This window comes from Bufo bufo, chromosome 6 (genome assembly GCF_905171765.1).
Source record: "Bufo bufo chromosome 6, aBufBuf1.1, whole genome shotgun sequence".
NCBI lineage: Eukaryota > Metazoa > Chordata > Amphibia > Anura > Bufonidae > Bufo > Bufo bufo.
Window position 1 is genome coordinate 268,619,870 of NC_053394.1, and position 16,199 is coordinate 268,636,068.

The following is a 16,199-nucleotide window of genomic DNA, read 5'->3' on the forward strand; positions in this document are numbered from 1 at the left end:
TGCTGAGAGCGATGAAAAACTCAACTACTCCTATGTAGTTGGTTGGTCGCTGCCTATGTGCGTCATCACCCCTCCTCGCGAAGGTCTGACTATGGGGACCCTCTGTGCTCGTGCTCCACTGCCATGACTGCTGGATTTGGGGGGGGGAGTAGCACCAGCACCATCAGCAGCAACTTAAGTCTTGAGTCTGTAATGAGCACTTTTCTTCACCTGCCTACTGAAGAAACCACCCAGCAGCAGCAGAGCAAAACCTGAACCAGCAGGTGGTGGCATACTAGGAAAGCACCCTGTCACCCCAGATCCAAGATCCCGTGGACTACTGGTCCGAGTTTGCCCTGAAAAAGTTTTCCTGCCCGGCCTGTAGTGTGTTATCAAAGCGGGTGTTTAGTGCAGCGGGGGGCATAGTTACCCCAAAGAGAACTCACCTTTCAACACAAAATGAATTCCACGTGGATCGCATATGCGGCAATTAGCAATTCATGTAGCAGCTGCCGGAAGTAGAAGCACTGTGGGCAGTGAGCCGGCGGCTGCTTAATGAATTATTATCACAGGGATCGTAGGTCAGTGAATGTAACGGAGCATTAGATTGCATAGAAAGGGGGAATATAAATGTAATTTTAACTCCTAAGACTCCTGTGCCCAGCCTTCTGTCTCCCAGGGAAGCACGCTTCAGAAGCACAGCGTCTGAACGGATGGCCCTTAGCAACGCTCTTTTGAAGAGTGCTGCTAAGGGCCATTTCAGCCCCAGTTTTCTACCAAAAATAAACGTTTTGGCTAAATAAAGTCTATTGCAAAATTGTTACCTATTACTTGCCCTACACTTTAGCAAAAAAAAAAAGTATGACAGTTATCCTTTAATGTTAGAAAGCTTTCAAAATTGTCTCTTATCTGGGTGCAGATGGTGTTTAACCACCTCCGGACCGCCTAACGCAGATTCGCGTTCCGGAGGTGGCAGCGCTGCGCACAATCACGCATATACGCGTCATCTCGCGAGACGCGAGATTTCGCTCAAAGCCGGCCCGCGCATGCGGATCGCGGGCCGGCAAAATTAAAAGAACAAGTTCGTCACCAGCCTGCCAGCAACGATCATTGGCTGGCAGGCTGGCGATTTTCAAAAAATCCAATCACAAGTCATATAACAGATCATATTAGTAAATATGATCTGTTATATGGCTTGTCTGCTCCTCTGCTGGTCCTTTTCGTCGGTTGGATCCAGCAGAGGAGCAGACTGAACTGTGAGTACACCAAACACTACACCTTAGCCCCAGATCAACCCCCTGCACCCCAATTAACCCTTTGTTAACCCCTTTGATCGCCCCTGTCAATCACTAGTGAAAGGAAAAAAAGTGATCAGTGTAAACTGTCACTTTTTTTTTTTCACTAGTATTGGCTGTTAGGTTTTAGGGATAGTTTAGGCCCCTTGGTTAGGTAGTTTAGCGTGAGTTAGCGCCCAGCCCACCGCACCACAGTCACTTATTCGCTGTTTAGCGTATCGCTAATCAGCATTTGTACTTTTATAGTATCTGTAAGTGATCAAAACTGATCACGGTCAGATCTATAATAGTATTAGTGTCACCTTAGCTCGCCCTCCACCCAAAACGCAGTGTTTGCCCGATCAGGCCTGATCGGTCGCCCACACGTGCGTTCACCCATGCCCGCCCCACCGCAGTGACAAAAAATATTTTTTTTTTTGATCACTGCACATCCATTTTACACGCACTGCGGCGATAAAAAAAATCTGTTTTGATACTTTTTATCAACCGCAGCGGCCTCCGGTACTTCGCTAGCCTCCCCTTTGTAAGACAGGCTTGCTTTTTTTCTTGGGTAGTCTCAGGGAATACCCCTAAATTTAGTAGTCCAAAATGTCAAACAGGGGGTATTCTTCTGAAGAGGCCTACAGGATTCTGACCCAGTCGGATGAGGAGTGGGAACCCTCATCTGACGAATCCAGCGGGTCAGAATATGAACCTGTAGAAAGCAGTGGCTCTCTGACCCAAAGTTCGGACGAGGAGGTTGAGGTCCCTGGCAGCACCAGGCGTACCCGGCCCCGTGTCGCTAGACCACAGGTTATGCAGGATCCGCTTCAAGAGCAGCAGAGTGGGGCTGTCGCTGCCGGATCACGTGGTGAGGCATACACCAGCAGCGCAGCCCTCCCTGGACCTAGTACCAGCACTGCCGTACAACATGGTGACGTGGCGAGCACCAGAAGGGCAGTTGAAGCTGGTACGGTGGCACGTGCAGTAGTTACCCCGTCGCAGCCACCGCACAGACAGGCCCGTAGAGCCCCTAGAATCCCTGAGGTGCTGGCAAACCCTGATTGGCAGTCACCAACTTCAGCCGCACAATTAGTTCCCCCTTTCACCGCCCAGTCTGGAGTTCGGGTTGAGACGGCTCAAATCGGTTCGGCCCTGGGATTTTTTGAGCTGTTCTTGACTGCGGAGCTCTTGGACTTAGTCGTGGCAGAGACAAACCGGTATGCCACACAATTTATATCCGCCAACCCGGGAAGCTTTTATGCCCAGCCTTTCCGGTGGAAACCAGTCCAAGTTTCCGAACTTAAAATTTTTTTGGGCCTTCTCCTCAACATGGGCCTGACAAAAAAGCATGAATTGCGGTCATATTGGTCCACGAACCCGATTCATCACATGCCTATGTTCGCTGCTGCTATGTCCAGGGCACGATTTGAGGCCATCCTCCGTTTCCTGCATTTTAGCGACAACACCACCTCCCGTCCCAGAGGCCACCCAGCTTTTGACCAGCTCCACAAAATTCGGCCCCTCATAGACCATTTCAACCAGAAATTTGCAGATTTGTATACCCCCGAGCAAAACATCTGCGTAGACGAGTCCCTAATACATTTTACCGGGCGCCTTGGCTTCAAACAATACATCCCAAGCAAGCGTGCCCGGTATGGGGTCAAATTGTATAAGCTCTGTGAAAGGGCCACAGGCTATACCCACAAATTTCGGATCTATGAGGGAAAAGATCAGACCCTGGAGCCGGTCGGTTGCCCTGACTACCTGGGGAGCAGTGGGAAGACAGTCTGGGACTTGGTGTCACCCTTATTCGGCAAGGGGTACCATCTTTATGTGGACAATTTTTACACAAGTGTGGCCCTCTTTAGGCATTTGTTTCTAGAACGGATTTGCGCCTGTGGCACCGCGCGAACTAGTCGCGTGGGCTTCCCCCAACGGCTTGTAACCACCCATCTTGCAAGGGGGGAGAGGGCTGCCTTGTGTAACGAAGAACTGCTCGCGGTGAAATGGAGAGACAAGCGTGACGTTTACATGCTCTCCTCCATTCACACAGACACGACAATCCAAATTGAGCGAGCAACCCGTGTCATTGAAAAGCCCCTCTCATTCCACGACTATAATTTGCTCATGGGAGGGGTGGACTTCAATGACCAGATGTTGTTTCCGTATTTAGTTTCCCGCAGAACCAGACGCTGGTATAAGAAGGTGTCTGTATATTTAATTCAATTGGCGCTGTATAATAGTTTTGTTCTCTACAGTAAGGCTGGGAGAACAGGATCCTTCCTCAAATTCCAGGAAGAGATCATCGAGAACCTCCTTTATCCAGGAGGTTCCGTGGCCCCATCCACCAGTGTAGTTAGCCGTCTACACGAGCGACATTTCCCCAGTGTCGTTCCTGGTACCTCAACCCAACCGTCACCCCGAAAAAGATGTCGTGTCTGTAGCAGGAGTGGAATAAGGCGTGACACCCGCTATTTCTGTCCTGACTGTCCTGACCACCCTGCCCTATGCTTTGGTGAGTGTTTCCGGAAGTACCACACACAGGTACACCTAGCATAGGGATTGCATCTCACAGGACAGGTACACAGGGCTATTAGGGCCCTTTTACTCACAGCTGCTGCAAACCTCTCCTTTCACCTGGGATAAAGTGCATAACGTACTTTGCCACATCTTTGGGCGATTTGCGCTTTGCACATTGTCCCATGGGGAAGGAGAGGTTTGTTCTATAAAGGTAAAAAAAACGAAACAAAAAAAAAATTACCGGTAAGTAAAAAAGTTAAAAAAGTTAAAAAAAAGTTAATATGTTCTGTTCTAAAGTTAAAAAGTTATTGCATTGCGGCCTGGTTTTTTCTTTTTTGTTTTGTTTTTTTTACCTTCCAGGTGGACCAACCGATCGACTAGCTGCAGCACTGATGTGCATTCGGACAGAAGCATTGCGCTGCTGTCAGATTACACGCAAGTCGGTGTATGCGGCGCTGCAAGACGAGATTTCTCCTCTGCACTAAAAGATACGTTTGCCGAGGCATATGAGCTGAGGAGGTGGCGGTGTTCATATACTTTGGCAAACACTTTGTATATATAAAAAAAAAAATCCCGGCAATGATTTATTCATCCACATCGATTGATGTGAATGGAGAAATCTGGTTTGCCAGGGCATACGAGCTAAGTGGGTATGGATGTTGGGCGGAGCTCCTATGTCCTGGCAGACGCCTTTCCCCTTCTTTTTCTTTTTTTGGCAGAGATTTTTTCATCCACATTGATCGATGCGAATGAAGAAATCTGTGCCGTTCATTTTTTTCTTTCAGCCCAGAGGCTGAACGGAAAAAAAAAATCTCATTACCTGTATGCTCAATATAAGGAGAATAGCAGAAACTCCTAATTCTGGGCATACATGTAATGATTGCGGAGACCCTCAAATGCCAGGGCAGTACAAACACCCCACAAATAACACCATTTTGGAAAGAAGACACCCCAAGGTATTCGCTGAGGGGCATATTGAGTCCATGAAAGATTGAAATTTTTGTCCCAAGTTAGCGGAAAGGGAGACTTTGTGAGAACAAAATCAAAAAAATCAATTTCCGCTAACTTGTGCCAAATTTTTTTTTTTTCTATGAACTCGCCATGCCCCTCATTGAATACCTTGGGGTGTCTTCTTTCCAAAATGGGGTCACATGTGGGGTATTTATACTGCCCTGGCATTTTAGGGGCCCCAAAGCGTGAGAAGAAGTCTGGTATCCAAATGTCTAAAAATGCCCTCCTAAAAGGAATTTGGGCACCTTTGCCCACCTAGGCTGCAAAAAAGTGTCACACATGTGGTATCTCCGTATTCAGAAGAAGTTGGGGAATGTGTTTTGGGGTGTCATTTTACATATACCCATGCTGGGTGAGAGAAATATCTTGGCAAAAGACAACTTTTCCCATTTTTTTATACAAAGTTGGCATTTGACCAAGATATTTATCTCACCCAGCATGGGTATATGTAAAAAGACACCCCAAAACACATTCCTCAACTTCTCCTGAATACAGAGATACCAGATGTGTGACACTTTTTTGCAGCCTAGGTGGGCAAAGGGGCCCATATTCCAAAGAGCACCTTTCGGATTTCACTGGTCATTTTTTTCAGAATTTGATTTCAAACTCCTTACCACACATTTGGGCCCATAGAATGCCAGGGCAGTATAACTACCCCACAAGTGACCCCATTTTGGAAAGAAGACACTCCGAGGTATTCCGTGAGCGGCATGGCGAGTTCCTAGAATTTTTTATTTTTTGTCACAAGTTAGTGGAAAATGATGATTTTATTTTTTCATACAAAGTCTCATATTCCACTAACTTGTGACAAAAAATAAAAACTTCCATGAACTCACTATGCCCATCAGCGAATACCTTGGGGTCTCTTCTTTCCAAAATGGGGTCACTTGTGGGGTAGTTATACTGCCCTGGCATTCTAGGGGCCCAAATGTGTGGTAAGGAGTTTGAAATCAAATTCTGTAAAAAATGACCAGTGAAATCCGAAAGGTGCTCTTTGGAATATGGGCCCCTTTGCCCACCTAGGCTGCAAAAAAGTGTCACACATCTGGTATCTCTGTATTCAGGAGAAGTTGAGGAATGTGTTTTGGGGTGTCTTTTTACATATACCCATGCTGGGTGAGATAAATATCTTGGTCAAATGCCAACTTTGTATAAAAAAAATGGGACCCCATTTTGAAAAGAATAGACCCCAAGGTATTTTGTGATGGGCATAGTGAGTTCAAAGAACTTTTTATTTTTTGTCACAAGTTAGTGGAATATGAGACTTTGTAAGAAAAAAAAAAAAAAAATCATCATTTTCCGCTAACTTGTGACAAAAAATAAAAAGTTCTATGAACTCACTATGCCCATCAGCGAATACCTTAGGGTGTGTACTTTCCGAAATGGGGTCATTTGTGGGGTGTTTGTACTGTCTGGGCATTGTAGAACCTCAGGAAACATGACAGGTGCTCAGAAAGTCAGAGCTGCTTCAAAAAGCGGAAATTCACATTTTTGTACCATAGTTTGTAAACGCTATAACTTTTACCCAAACCATTTTTTTTTTACCCAACCATTTTTTTTTATCAAAGACATGTAGAACAATAAATTTAGAGCAAAATTTATATATGGATCTCGTTTTTTTTGCAAAATTTTACAACTGAAAGTGAAAAATGTCATTTTTTTGCAAAAAAATAGTTAAATTTCAATTAATAACAAAAAAAGTAAAAATGTCAGCAGCAATGAAATACCACCAAATGAAAGCTCTATTAGTGAGAAGAAAAGGAGGTAAAATTCATTTGGGTGGTAAGTTGCATGACCGAGCAATAAACTGTGAAAGTAGTGTAGGTCAGAAGTGTAAAAAGTGGCCTGGTCTTTCAGGGTGTTTAGGCACTGGGGGCTGAGGTGGTTAAACACACTGGGGGAGATTTATCAAACCAGTACAAAGTAGAACTGGCTTAAATGCCCATGGCAACCAATCAGATTCCACCTTTAATTTTCTAAAGGAGCTGTGAAAAATGAAGGGTGGAATCTGATTGGTTGATATAGGCAACTAAGTCAGTTCTACTTTTCACCAGTTTGATACTTTCTCCCCCACAGTGTTATGGGGTAAAAACTGTGGCTTGTTGGGACCAAGTGTCCAAAATATACACGCACATGTTATTGTCATAAGAAACAGTAGCTTGTTCTGCACAAGTGTCCAAAATTGTGCATTAACGGGGGCAAAGTGTTAATTGTCATAAGAAACAATGGATTGTTCTGAACAAGCCTTAAAAAATTCTTTCTTTTAACTGGGAGCAGCAGCAGTACAGCGTGGATGTGGAAAGGGTAAGGTAATAGTGGCATGCGGCTGCAATAGCAGTAGCAGTATTAGCAGCACAGTATGAAGCAGACAAGTCAGTAGATGTGTGTGCAGCTGTTGGTAATGGTAGTAGGGGTAATGGAAATTGCAGTAAGGGGATTGGCATCAGGGAGTAGCAGTGGTGGCAGCAGCATGATTGTAGGAAGGCAGCAGTAGCCATATGTTATGGAAAATGATGATAGGTAGGCAGACAGCGGCAGTGGTCATACAATGCAGAACTGTGGCCTACTACTACTGACTAGATGGATGGTGCTGCTACTGTTGCTACTACCCACATTCTGATGCTGGGAAGATGAGGCATGCGTCTTTCATTTTATACTCTGCCATTTTCCAGAAATTTTATTATGAGGCCTATAAATGAAAAGTCACAGGTTTCCTAAAAATGAAAAGTCACAGGTTTTGTACACACAGATTACTAAACTGTACTAGCAAAACTGCAAGTGCGTAATTTAATGTCCCTCCCCTTCTACCCTGCACACTGGTATTGACACTGGTATTGACAATTTACTTTGAGAACAATGCAGTGTTTGGGGTGAAATATCTTAGAATTATGCATGTAATATCACTGGTTCAACAATTAAATTTTTGTACTAAAGAGTCTATGAAACACACAGTCTGATGCAGTAATGTATCCAGTAACAGATATAACAATGCAGTGTTTGTGGTAAAATGTCTTTAAACTATGCTTTTACTACCCTCGCTACTGGGTTTAAAAATGATGCTATTGCTATAAAATGCTTTTGCTAAAATGCAACACGTTTAATAACATGGATATAATGCATTGAAAAAAAAGTGCAATTGCTCAGCTTTTGCAGTAGAACGCTATTGGGGTGCTTTGCTAGCAATAAGCCTATGTAGAAATTAGAGGTTTTGAAAAAAAGCTGTCTCTTTGTTCATGCACAGAAAAAAATAAGATTTTCTTTTCTTACAGAAGGTTCTGTAATGCAGAACTGCCAGGCGGAGCTGCTTCAGCAGCAAGCAGCTCTACTAAGGAGAGTGTTCCAGTCCCTCATTCCCTCAAAGCTTTCTCTGATCAAATTCTCTAAAATCTACACAATTGTCTCCTTATATATCTCCCTATAATGTTCCTATCACACTGCATTAGTGGCTTGTGTCTATTAGCATTTTTTTGGCGGCAGAAAACACCAGACACACTCCTTCCTGAAGCTGAATACAGTATTGCATTTCTTCTTGGTCAACATAGGGATCTCCCTGCCTACTGCTTCCTTGATTGGCTGATGAGGCTGTCTTTCAGGCTCTGAGTCAATCTGTCACGGTCCCTCCCATGACAGAGGTGAGAAGATCTGAGAGACTGGCAGCACGTGATGGTATCTGACAGTCTCTCTGTTTTCATCTTGCAGTATTGTTGTTTAGTAATGACCACACCTCTTGTCAGGTGCAGCTTGTGGTCATTACTGAGGCTCTATTTAGTTCTGACTCACACTGCTTACTATGCGGTTGATATTTCCTGCTGGAGTTGGTTGAGCTGGTGTGTTGTTACTTTGGATCTCCTGGTCTTCCTTTCTTCTTTAAGCTAAGTGCATTTTGTTTTGCATTTTGTTGTTCGCTTGTGTGTGTGTTGTTGCCTAGGCCTCAGGGAGACGCTTGTTCCTTCATCTGGGGAGGAACCAGTCGTCTCATTCCCTGCCACCACTCCTAGGGACTTCCAGGGTCTCCAGGGCTAAGGATACAGTTTATGAGTATTTCCACCTTCAGGGTCTACTCATATGGGCAGGAGTCAGGGAGAGGTCTAGGGATTCCTAGGAGGTCACCATCCCTCTCCCTTAGGCCTCTTTCACACGGGCGTTGCGTGTGAGGGCCGGATAGGATGCGGGTGTGTCGCCGGAAAATTGTGCTATTTTGCCTGCGAGTGGGGTGAGTATTGTGGTTATAAGGGAAAATAATAGCATTCTTAATACAGAATGCTAAGTAAATTAGGGATGGAGGGGTTAAAAATAAATAAAAAATAATTAAACTCACCTCATCCACTTGTTCGCACTGCCCGGCTCGTCTTCTTTCTTTTTCTTTGATGACCTGGGAGGAAAAGGACCTTTGGTGACGTCACTGTGCTCATCACATGGTCACCATGGTGATGGACCATGTGATGGACCATGTGATGAGCGCAGTGACATCACCAAAGGTTATTTTCCTCCCAGGTCATCAAAGAAGAAGAAAGAAGACGAGCCGGGCAGCACGAACAAGTGGATGAGGTGAGTTAAATATTATTTTTTTTAGCCCCTCCATCCCTAATTTACTTAGCATTCTGTATTAAGAATGCTATTATTTTCCCTTATAACCATGTTATAAGGGAAAATAATAATGATTGGGTCCCCATCCCGATTGTCACCTAGAAACCATGCATTAAAATCGCACCGCATCCGCACTTGCTTGCGGATGCTTGCGATTTTCATGCAGCCCCATTCACTTCTATGGGGCCTGCGTTGCGTGAAAAACGCACAATATAGAGCATGCTGCGATTTTCACGCAAAGCACAAGTGATGCGTGAAAATCACCACTCATGTGCACAGCCCCATTGAAATGAATGGGTCCGGATTCAGTGCGGGTGCAATGCGTTCACCTCACGCAAACTCGTCCGTGTGAAAGGGGCCTTAGCTTTGAGGCCTAGACTCCGGTCTATTCCTTCTGTGTGTTATCTGGTGTTATCACCACCCCATTACCCGTGACACAATCATGGCAAGACCCCCTCACTTCCTCCCATTGTTATGTGATCCTCTGTCTTCTTTCTCCCTTGTGGTTCCCCCACCAATGTGAACAATAAAATGGAGCTGGGCACCATTTTTATGCAATTCGTTCGAAACTAATTTTAAAAGTTCCAATTCTTTTGGCTGATGAATTTTGTAACAAATTTGATTAGGTTAGAATTAATTTGCTCATCTCTAGTCTGAAGACTTTCCAAATGCACTGTAAGATATTTTACTATGAACCTATACGTGTCCTTGCCTATTTGACTTGCTGCCTGATCACTGACAGGCAGCCCCACTCTCCTCTATCTTCCCAGCACATCTCTTCACTGTAGGTGATTAGTGAGCACCAGGAAGATAGATGGGAGCGGGACTGTCAGGAATCAGCACTGACAATACATGTTATACACAGGGACAGAGGTAGAAGACTTTAAAAAGGTAAAGCCTTCTGCATCAGTTTGCCTCCGTTCCATCTCCATTCCGATTTGGTGTCAGTCTGACAAAACTGAGCCAAACGGATCCGTCCTGGCACACAATGTAAGTCAATGGGGACGATCTGTTTTCTATGACACAATCTGACACAATAGAAAACGGATCCGTGCTCCATTGACTTTCAATGGTGTTCAAGACAGATCCATCGTGGCTATGTTAAAGATAATACAAACGGATCCGTTCTGAATGGATGCCGACAGTTGTATTATCTGAACGGATCCGTCTGTGCAGATCCATTACGAATTCGCACCAAATGCGAGTGTGAAAGTAGCCTTAACTAAACAGGGATACTTGTAAAAGGCTCTTAAAAGTATGTTATATACATTTAAGAATGGAGCAGGTGGATCAGGGACCCTGTATATCCACAATAGGCATTCCTATAGATCTTCTGTATAAGCTGCTTATACACAGTTGTCTGCTCAAGCGCTATACATCCTCAGTGGTATCTATAGGCTAATTTTCAACAGCAAAGTCCTGTCTACTATGGGATAATCCCCTGTGCAATGTCATCTTGTTGATTTATGCAGTTGTATACAGGATTGTTCAGACTGTTCAAATCCTGCAAACACATCATTGTGCTAAGCTTTCTGCATGTCAAATCCATGTTTGCTCAAAATCTAGCAAAAACTGATGGCTTTCTAACTTTCGTAATCTTTTCAATTGTGTTTTATGCATTATTTATTAACACAAAAGCTAAATTCTTGAAACAAGGATGGAGCAATAATTTTGGTGTTTAGGTCCTATTTAAGGTTCCGCAGCAAGACTAGGGCTCACAGATCAAAGCCATGGCTAGGAGTGCTGAAAGGGAAAAAAAATTCTGGTGGTAGTAATAGTGCCACACGTAGCCACGGTACTGGTTGTGGGGACAGTGGTAGCAACAGTGGCAGTCGTGGCAAATACAGAGCACGGTTTTCAGCACCAGAGGGGGTGTGGTGACACCCAAACAGACCAAGTTGTCCCCCGCCAGTGTCTAAAACATCACTTTTGTCAAAATGAATGAGGCATGGATCAGGAGGATTTTCACACTCCTCTGGCTGAGGCTGATGAATAGATCTAGCTTTGCTGATGGTGCCCCATCATACCACTGCTCCTCTCTGCCTGTCAATTATGCTGTCTACCTACCATCATTTTCCATACAGGTGTTGCTGCCATTATGCCACTGCCGCTGTCTGCCTGCCAACGTGTACCATATGGTTGCCGCTGTCACCACCATTGCGACCACTATTAACGCTACACATCCACCACTACTACTACTACTCAGGGGTACACCGATCATAAGGCAAGGTGAGGCGGTGGCCCCTGCCATCGCTTTTCAAGTAATGCAGGGGGCGGAAATCAGGGTTGAACTGACCTCTGTCTCCCTCTGTTCCTCTTCCCACTCATCACTATATACCCACTACAGGCACTCTACCTGCCCTGCGGTGCTTCTGCCATCCCAGTCATTTATGCCTCGGCATAATAAACTATTTTTATTATACGGCTGCATACAGAAATGACAGGGTAGGACAACTGCAGAAGCTCGGCAGCAGCCTATTCTCCTTGCTCAGTGGAGTCCCGCCCTCCTCAATAAGGCTCTCCAGCAACTTCAAATTTCACTGAGCACCAGCTCCATTGCCCCATCTAAGAAAGCCCATCCCTCAGTATGGAGGGCAGACATCCAGGGACAGAGAATCTAACAGAGGGGGAGGATAAAAAGAGGAAGATCCCTCCATTCTGAAGAGGTTGCACTAAATCCTCTGCAGAGCCTAGTTTGGTGAGTTTTGCTCAACGGAGAGATGTCTGTGTGTGCTAAGAAGGGTTGCCACCTTTCCCAACAAAAAATACCAGCCAAGTTAGTGTGGCTTAACACGGGGTGTTAAGTCGCTGTCATACTGTGGCTCTCAATAATATTAATGCCCCCATTAGTGCCACCGAGAATTAATAATGACAGCATTAATGCCCCCAGCATTAATAATGCCCCCATTAGTGCACCCGATTAAAAATAATGCCCCCATTTGTGCCCCCAGGAGGAACAATGCCCCCATTACTGTGCCCCAATAAGAATAATGACCGCATTAGTGCCCCCCAGGAAAAATAATGCCCCCCATTTGTGTCCCCAGGAAGAATAATGCCCCCATTAGTGCACACCATTAAAAATAATGCCCCCATTTGTGCCCCTAGGAGGAATAATGCCCCCATTAGTGAGCCCCAGTAAAAATAATGCCCAAATAGTGCCCCCCAGGAAGAATAATGCTCCCATTAGTGCCCACCAGGAAAAATAATGCCCCAATTAGTGCCCCCCAGGAAGAATAATTCCCACATTAGTGCCCCCAGGAAGAATAATGCCCCCATTAGTGCCCCCCAGGAATAATAATGCCCCCATTTGTGCCCCCTTCTCTGCTTCTGGCAAAAAAAAAAAAGCACTCACCTCCTCCATTTGCTCACGCCACTGTGAACGCTCACTGCTGACTGGAAGCTCAGGACTGGACCTGCGCTCCAGTGTGAGGACGTCTCACGGGTCCTGTCCTCCAGTCAGCAGCGCGAGCAAATGGAGGAGCTGAGTGCTTTTTTTTTTTTTTTAACAGAAGTGTGGGGAGGGGAGGTAAAGGCTGTACTAATGAGCGCTCTGCAATGGAAGCGGTCATTAGTAGCAGGCTTTGTAGGTAAATAAAAAATCACCGGCACCGGCAGGGCCACTAAATTACCAGCCTTGCTGGTGAGAAACCGTCCGGGTGGCAACCCTAGTTCTAAGCTTGAGGGGTGTGTAGCTGCTTCACACAGTAGGAGAGGCCAGTATAACATGTCCTTTATGGAAGGTTGAGAAGGATGCCTTAATTGGAGGGAGTTATGTGTGTTTTGAGTGGGGGATAGGGGTTCTGTGTGTTGGGAGTGGGGGATAGGTGAGTTTTTCCTGTGAGCTGTCTGAGAGGGGTAGGAGAGGCCTGTGAGTATTTCTGCCATTCATATCACTAAATGTGCAATATGCCTAGTCATAACGTATCTGTTAGGCCTCGGCCTTTTGCCATACCTCCCGCTGTCTCACTTGTCATATCCCCAGCCTGCCACTAGATGTGGAAGGCACATGCATGCCAGGCGCGTTCTCCGGCCACGCTGCCTCCGTCCTCCATCCCATGCTGGTGTCCCATATTGGCGCATGCCTGCCGCTTCCTGTAATTTCTGCTTCTAGGGGTGCATGCTTACTTTCTCCCAGTACAGCCCCTGGGCGGGGTTACAAGGTTAAATAGCAGCTTCCTCTTTTAGGAAGTTGCCTGAGCGTTGAGTTACTATCAGTAATAGCAAAGGTTTTCTGTTCTGATCTTCTGTGTTTGACCCAGCCCTTTTGACCATTTTGTTTGCCTGTCGCTTGCATCGACTACTGGACCTGTCTGATCCTCTGTACCACGCTATTATCTGATACCGGCTTCTGACCTCTGACTTGTCTCTGACCACACTTCAGTTTCTGCCTGTCACGGCTGAGGATGGGGGAAATCCTCAGCCGTGCGGTGAAGGAAGATGTCCAGTCGCTACTCGCCAGGAACACAGAATCAGGGAGCAGGTCACCTCCTGTTGCGTCCCTAACGCTGACCCTGTCTCCTACCTGCATGGGCCAACCTTGATGGTAGGAGGACCCATGCGCAGGAACCTCGGATCCCTGACTTACCCTCCGTCCGGTCCCTGGACTAAGGAGCAGGGTAAGACAACCCACTCCTCCTAGGCACGGAGGAGCAGGAGTCTCACTGGCCAAGCAGCATGAAGAAGAGGGTACATAAACAGGACTATAGATAAGACAGGTGAACCAAACAGTTCCACACAAACCTATCTCAGCCTTGCTGACTGGAACCCGTGCTAAGGAAAGGCTGTCCACACAGACAAAGGTAAACAGCACACACATGAAGACACACAGGGACCAGGACATCCATAGCTGCACAAAAACCAAAGACACAAGACATCAACAACACATCACGGAATTATAACTTATGACCGGAAGGGTGGCCCTTACAAGAAGATGGAAATCACAGGAGGCTGCAACAGCAAAGCAAGACTGAAGCAACCTACTGAGCCATGCCAAAGTGAGAGGCTTTATAGGCCTAAGAGGCCACACCCAACGGTCAGACACACCCAGTGACATCACACACACTGGGAAGGGAGTTAACCCTTCCAGCACCACAGGAAAGGGAAAACACCAACTTAAAGGGAAAGTGTCCAACACAACAAACACACTGGGGTTGTTACTGCAGGCAACGACATGGGTGGCAACCGTGTCCTGGGAGTCAGCCCCAAGGCCGGGACACTGCCACCACATGTACACAACGACAAACGTTGCCATGGACAACCACAGTGCAGGAAAGGTGTCCGTGCACACCACACACTACACAGAGTGCACACAGACAATCGACAGTGCATACATACACGCACACAAACTCCAAAGGGACCGCACACATACCTGTTGCCCGCGGCAACCGCACTTGAGGCAAACAACATCAAGCCTCAAGCTGCGGTTGAAACAACAACCCAAACCGCGGGCAACTGTATGCGGCTCCCAAGGAGTCACGGCCAAAACCGTGGCCGTGACACTGCCTCTGACAATCATCATCATCATGCTGCCTTTACTCCAGTCTTCTCTGCAATACCACAATACCAGGGCTCATTGTACCTTTATATATACTTAACAGGCCTGGTCATACCTTTATATATATTTAACAGGCCTGGTCGTACCTTTTATATATACCTAACAGGGCTGATCGTATCTTTATATATATACCTAACAGGTCTGGTTGTACTTTTATAACAATGCAAGTAGTGGAAGGTTTTGCTGAGGATAAACCCCAGATATTTGTAGAATAGTCTGATTACTTGTCACGGCTGTGTCATGGTCTGGTATCGTGGACCATGACACTTTTGCCTTGCATGCTTGTTGCTGGTGGCAATATGTTGCTTTTGCATGTTTTGACACTTCCCCTTTAAGTTTTGTGTCCCTTCCCATCCTGGTGTGCACGGGGTTAAGGTGTGTTTTCTAGGTGTGGTGGGTGTGCCTCAGGCCTCCTTATATGTTGGGGTGGTGGAACCTGATGTCAGTTTGATTTTGCTTGTCAGTCTGTGTAGGAGCTCTAGCTCTGCTCCCTGGCTGTATGTATAGTCAGTGTGAGCCACCCTTATTTTTTATATTGTTTCCCTTGCTTTGTCTGTGTGTCCCCTCCGGCGTGTTTCTGTTTTCCCTCTCCCACCTGGTGTATTTTGTTATGGTGTGGGCCTTGTTTGGAGGTTATTGTGTTTGTGGTGTGTTTCCTTCAAAAGGGGGTTGCTTTCCCGGAGGGGTTTAAGCAAACATCTAGACCAGGGATCAGCAACCTTCGGCACTCCAGCTGTGGTGAAACTACGACTCCCAGCATGCACACTTGCTTAGCTATTTTCAGGACTCCCATAAAAGTGAATGGAGCATGCTGGGAGTCGTAGTTTCAACACATCTGGAGTGCCGAAGGTTGCTGACTGCTGATCTAGACAGTGCGTTTCTGGTGCATCTCATCGGTGGCAGGTAAGTTCTGGTAACCTAGGTTGTCTGTTGCCTTTTGTTACTTACCTGTCGTTCGACTGTGAACCCTGTCAAGTTGGTGGCCAGCTGTTGGGCTTCTGGAGACACCATGCATCCGTTGTGTAGTATGAATGGGTGGTCTCTGCCCTGTCTTCAGGCTTAGGGCATAGCAGGGATACTTAGAGTTCTAGACTGGTGAGCATGATCCCCCTTACCTTCTGAGGCGGCTCATGCATTAGGAGTTTAGGGAGATCTTCAGGGTCGTGTTAGGAGGTGACCTGCTCCCTGTTCCCTGCTATCCGGCGTAGCAGCGAATTATATTGTACGGTGGGGGTTTTCCCCACTCCCCGCCGTGACATTGCTCTATATTG

General features: G+C 46.2%; 1 protein-coding gene across 1 annotated transcript in view; it reads right to left on the minus strand.

Annotated features, from left to right (window-relative positions):
- Positions 1-15,939, minus strand: part of WNT8B (Wnt family member 8B) — a 115,295-nt gene extending 99,356 nt beyond the window's left edge. The window contains exon 1 of the mRNA XM_040438420.1: positions 15,877-15,939. Within this exon, the coding sequence (XP_040294354.1) occupies positions 15,877-15,939 (63 nt within the window). The remainder of the gene's footprint in view (positions 1-15,876) is intronic.
- Positions 15,940-16,199: the final 260 nt, after the last annotated feature.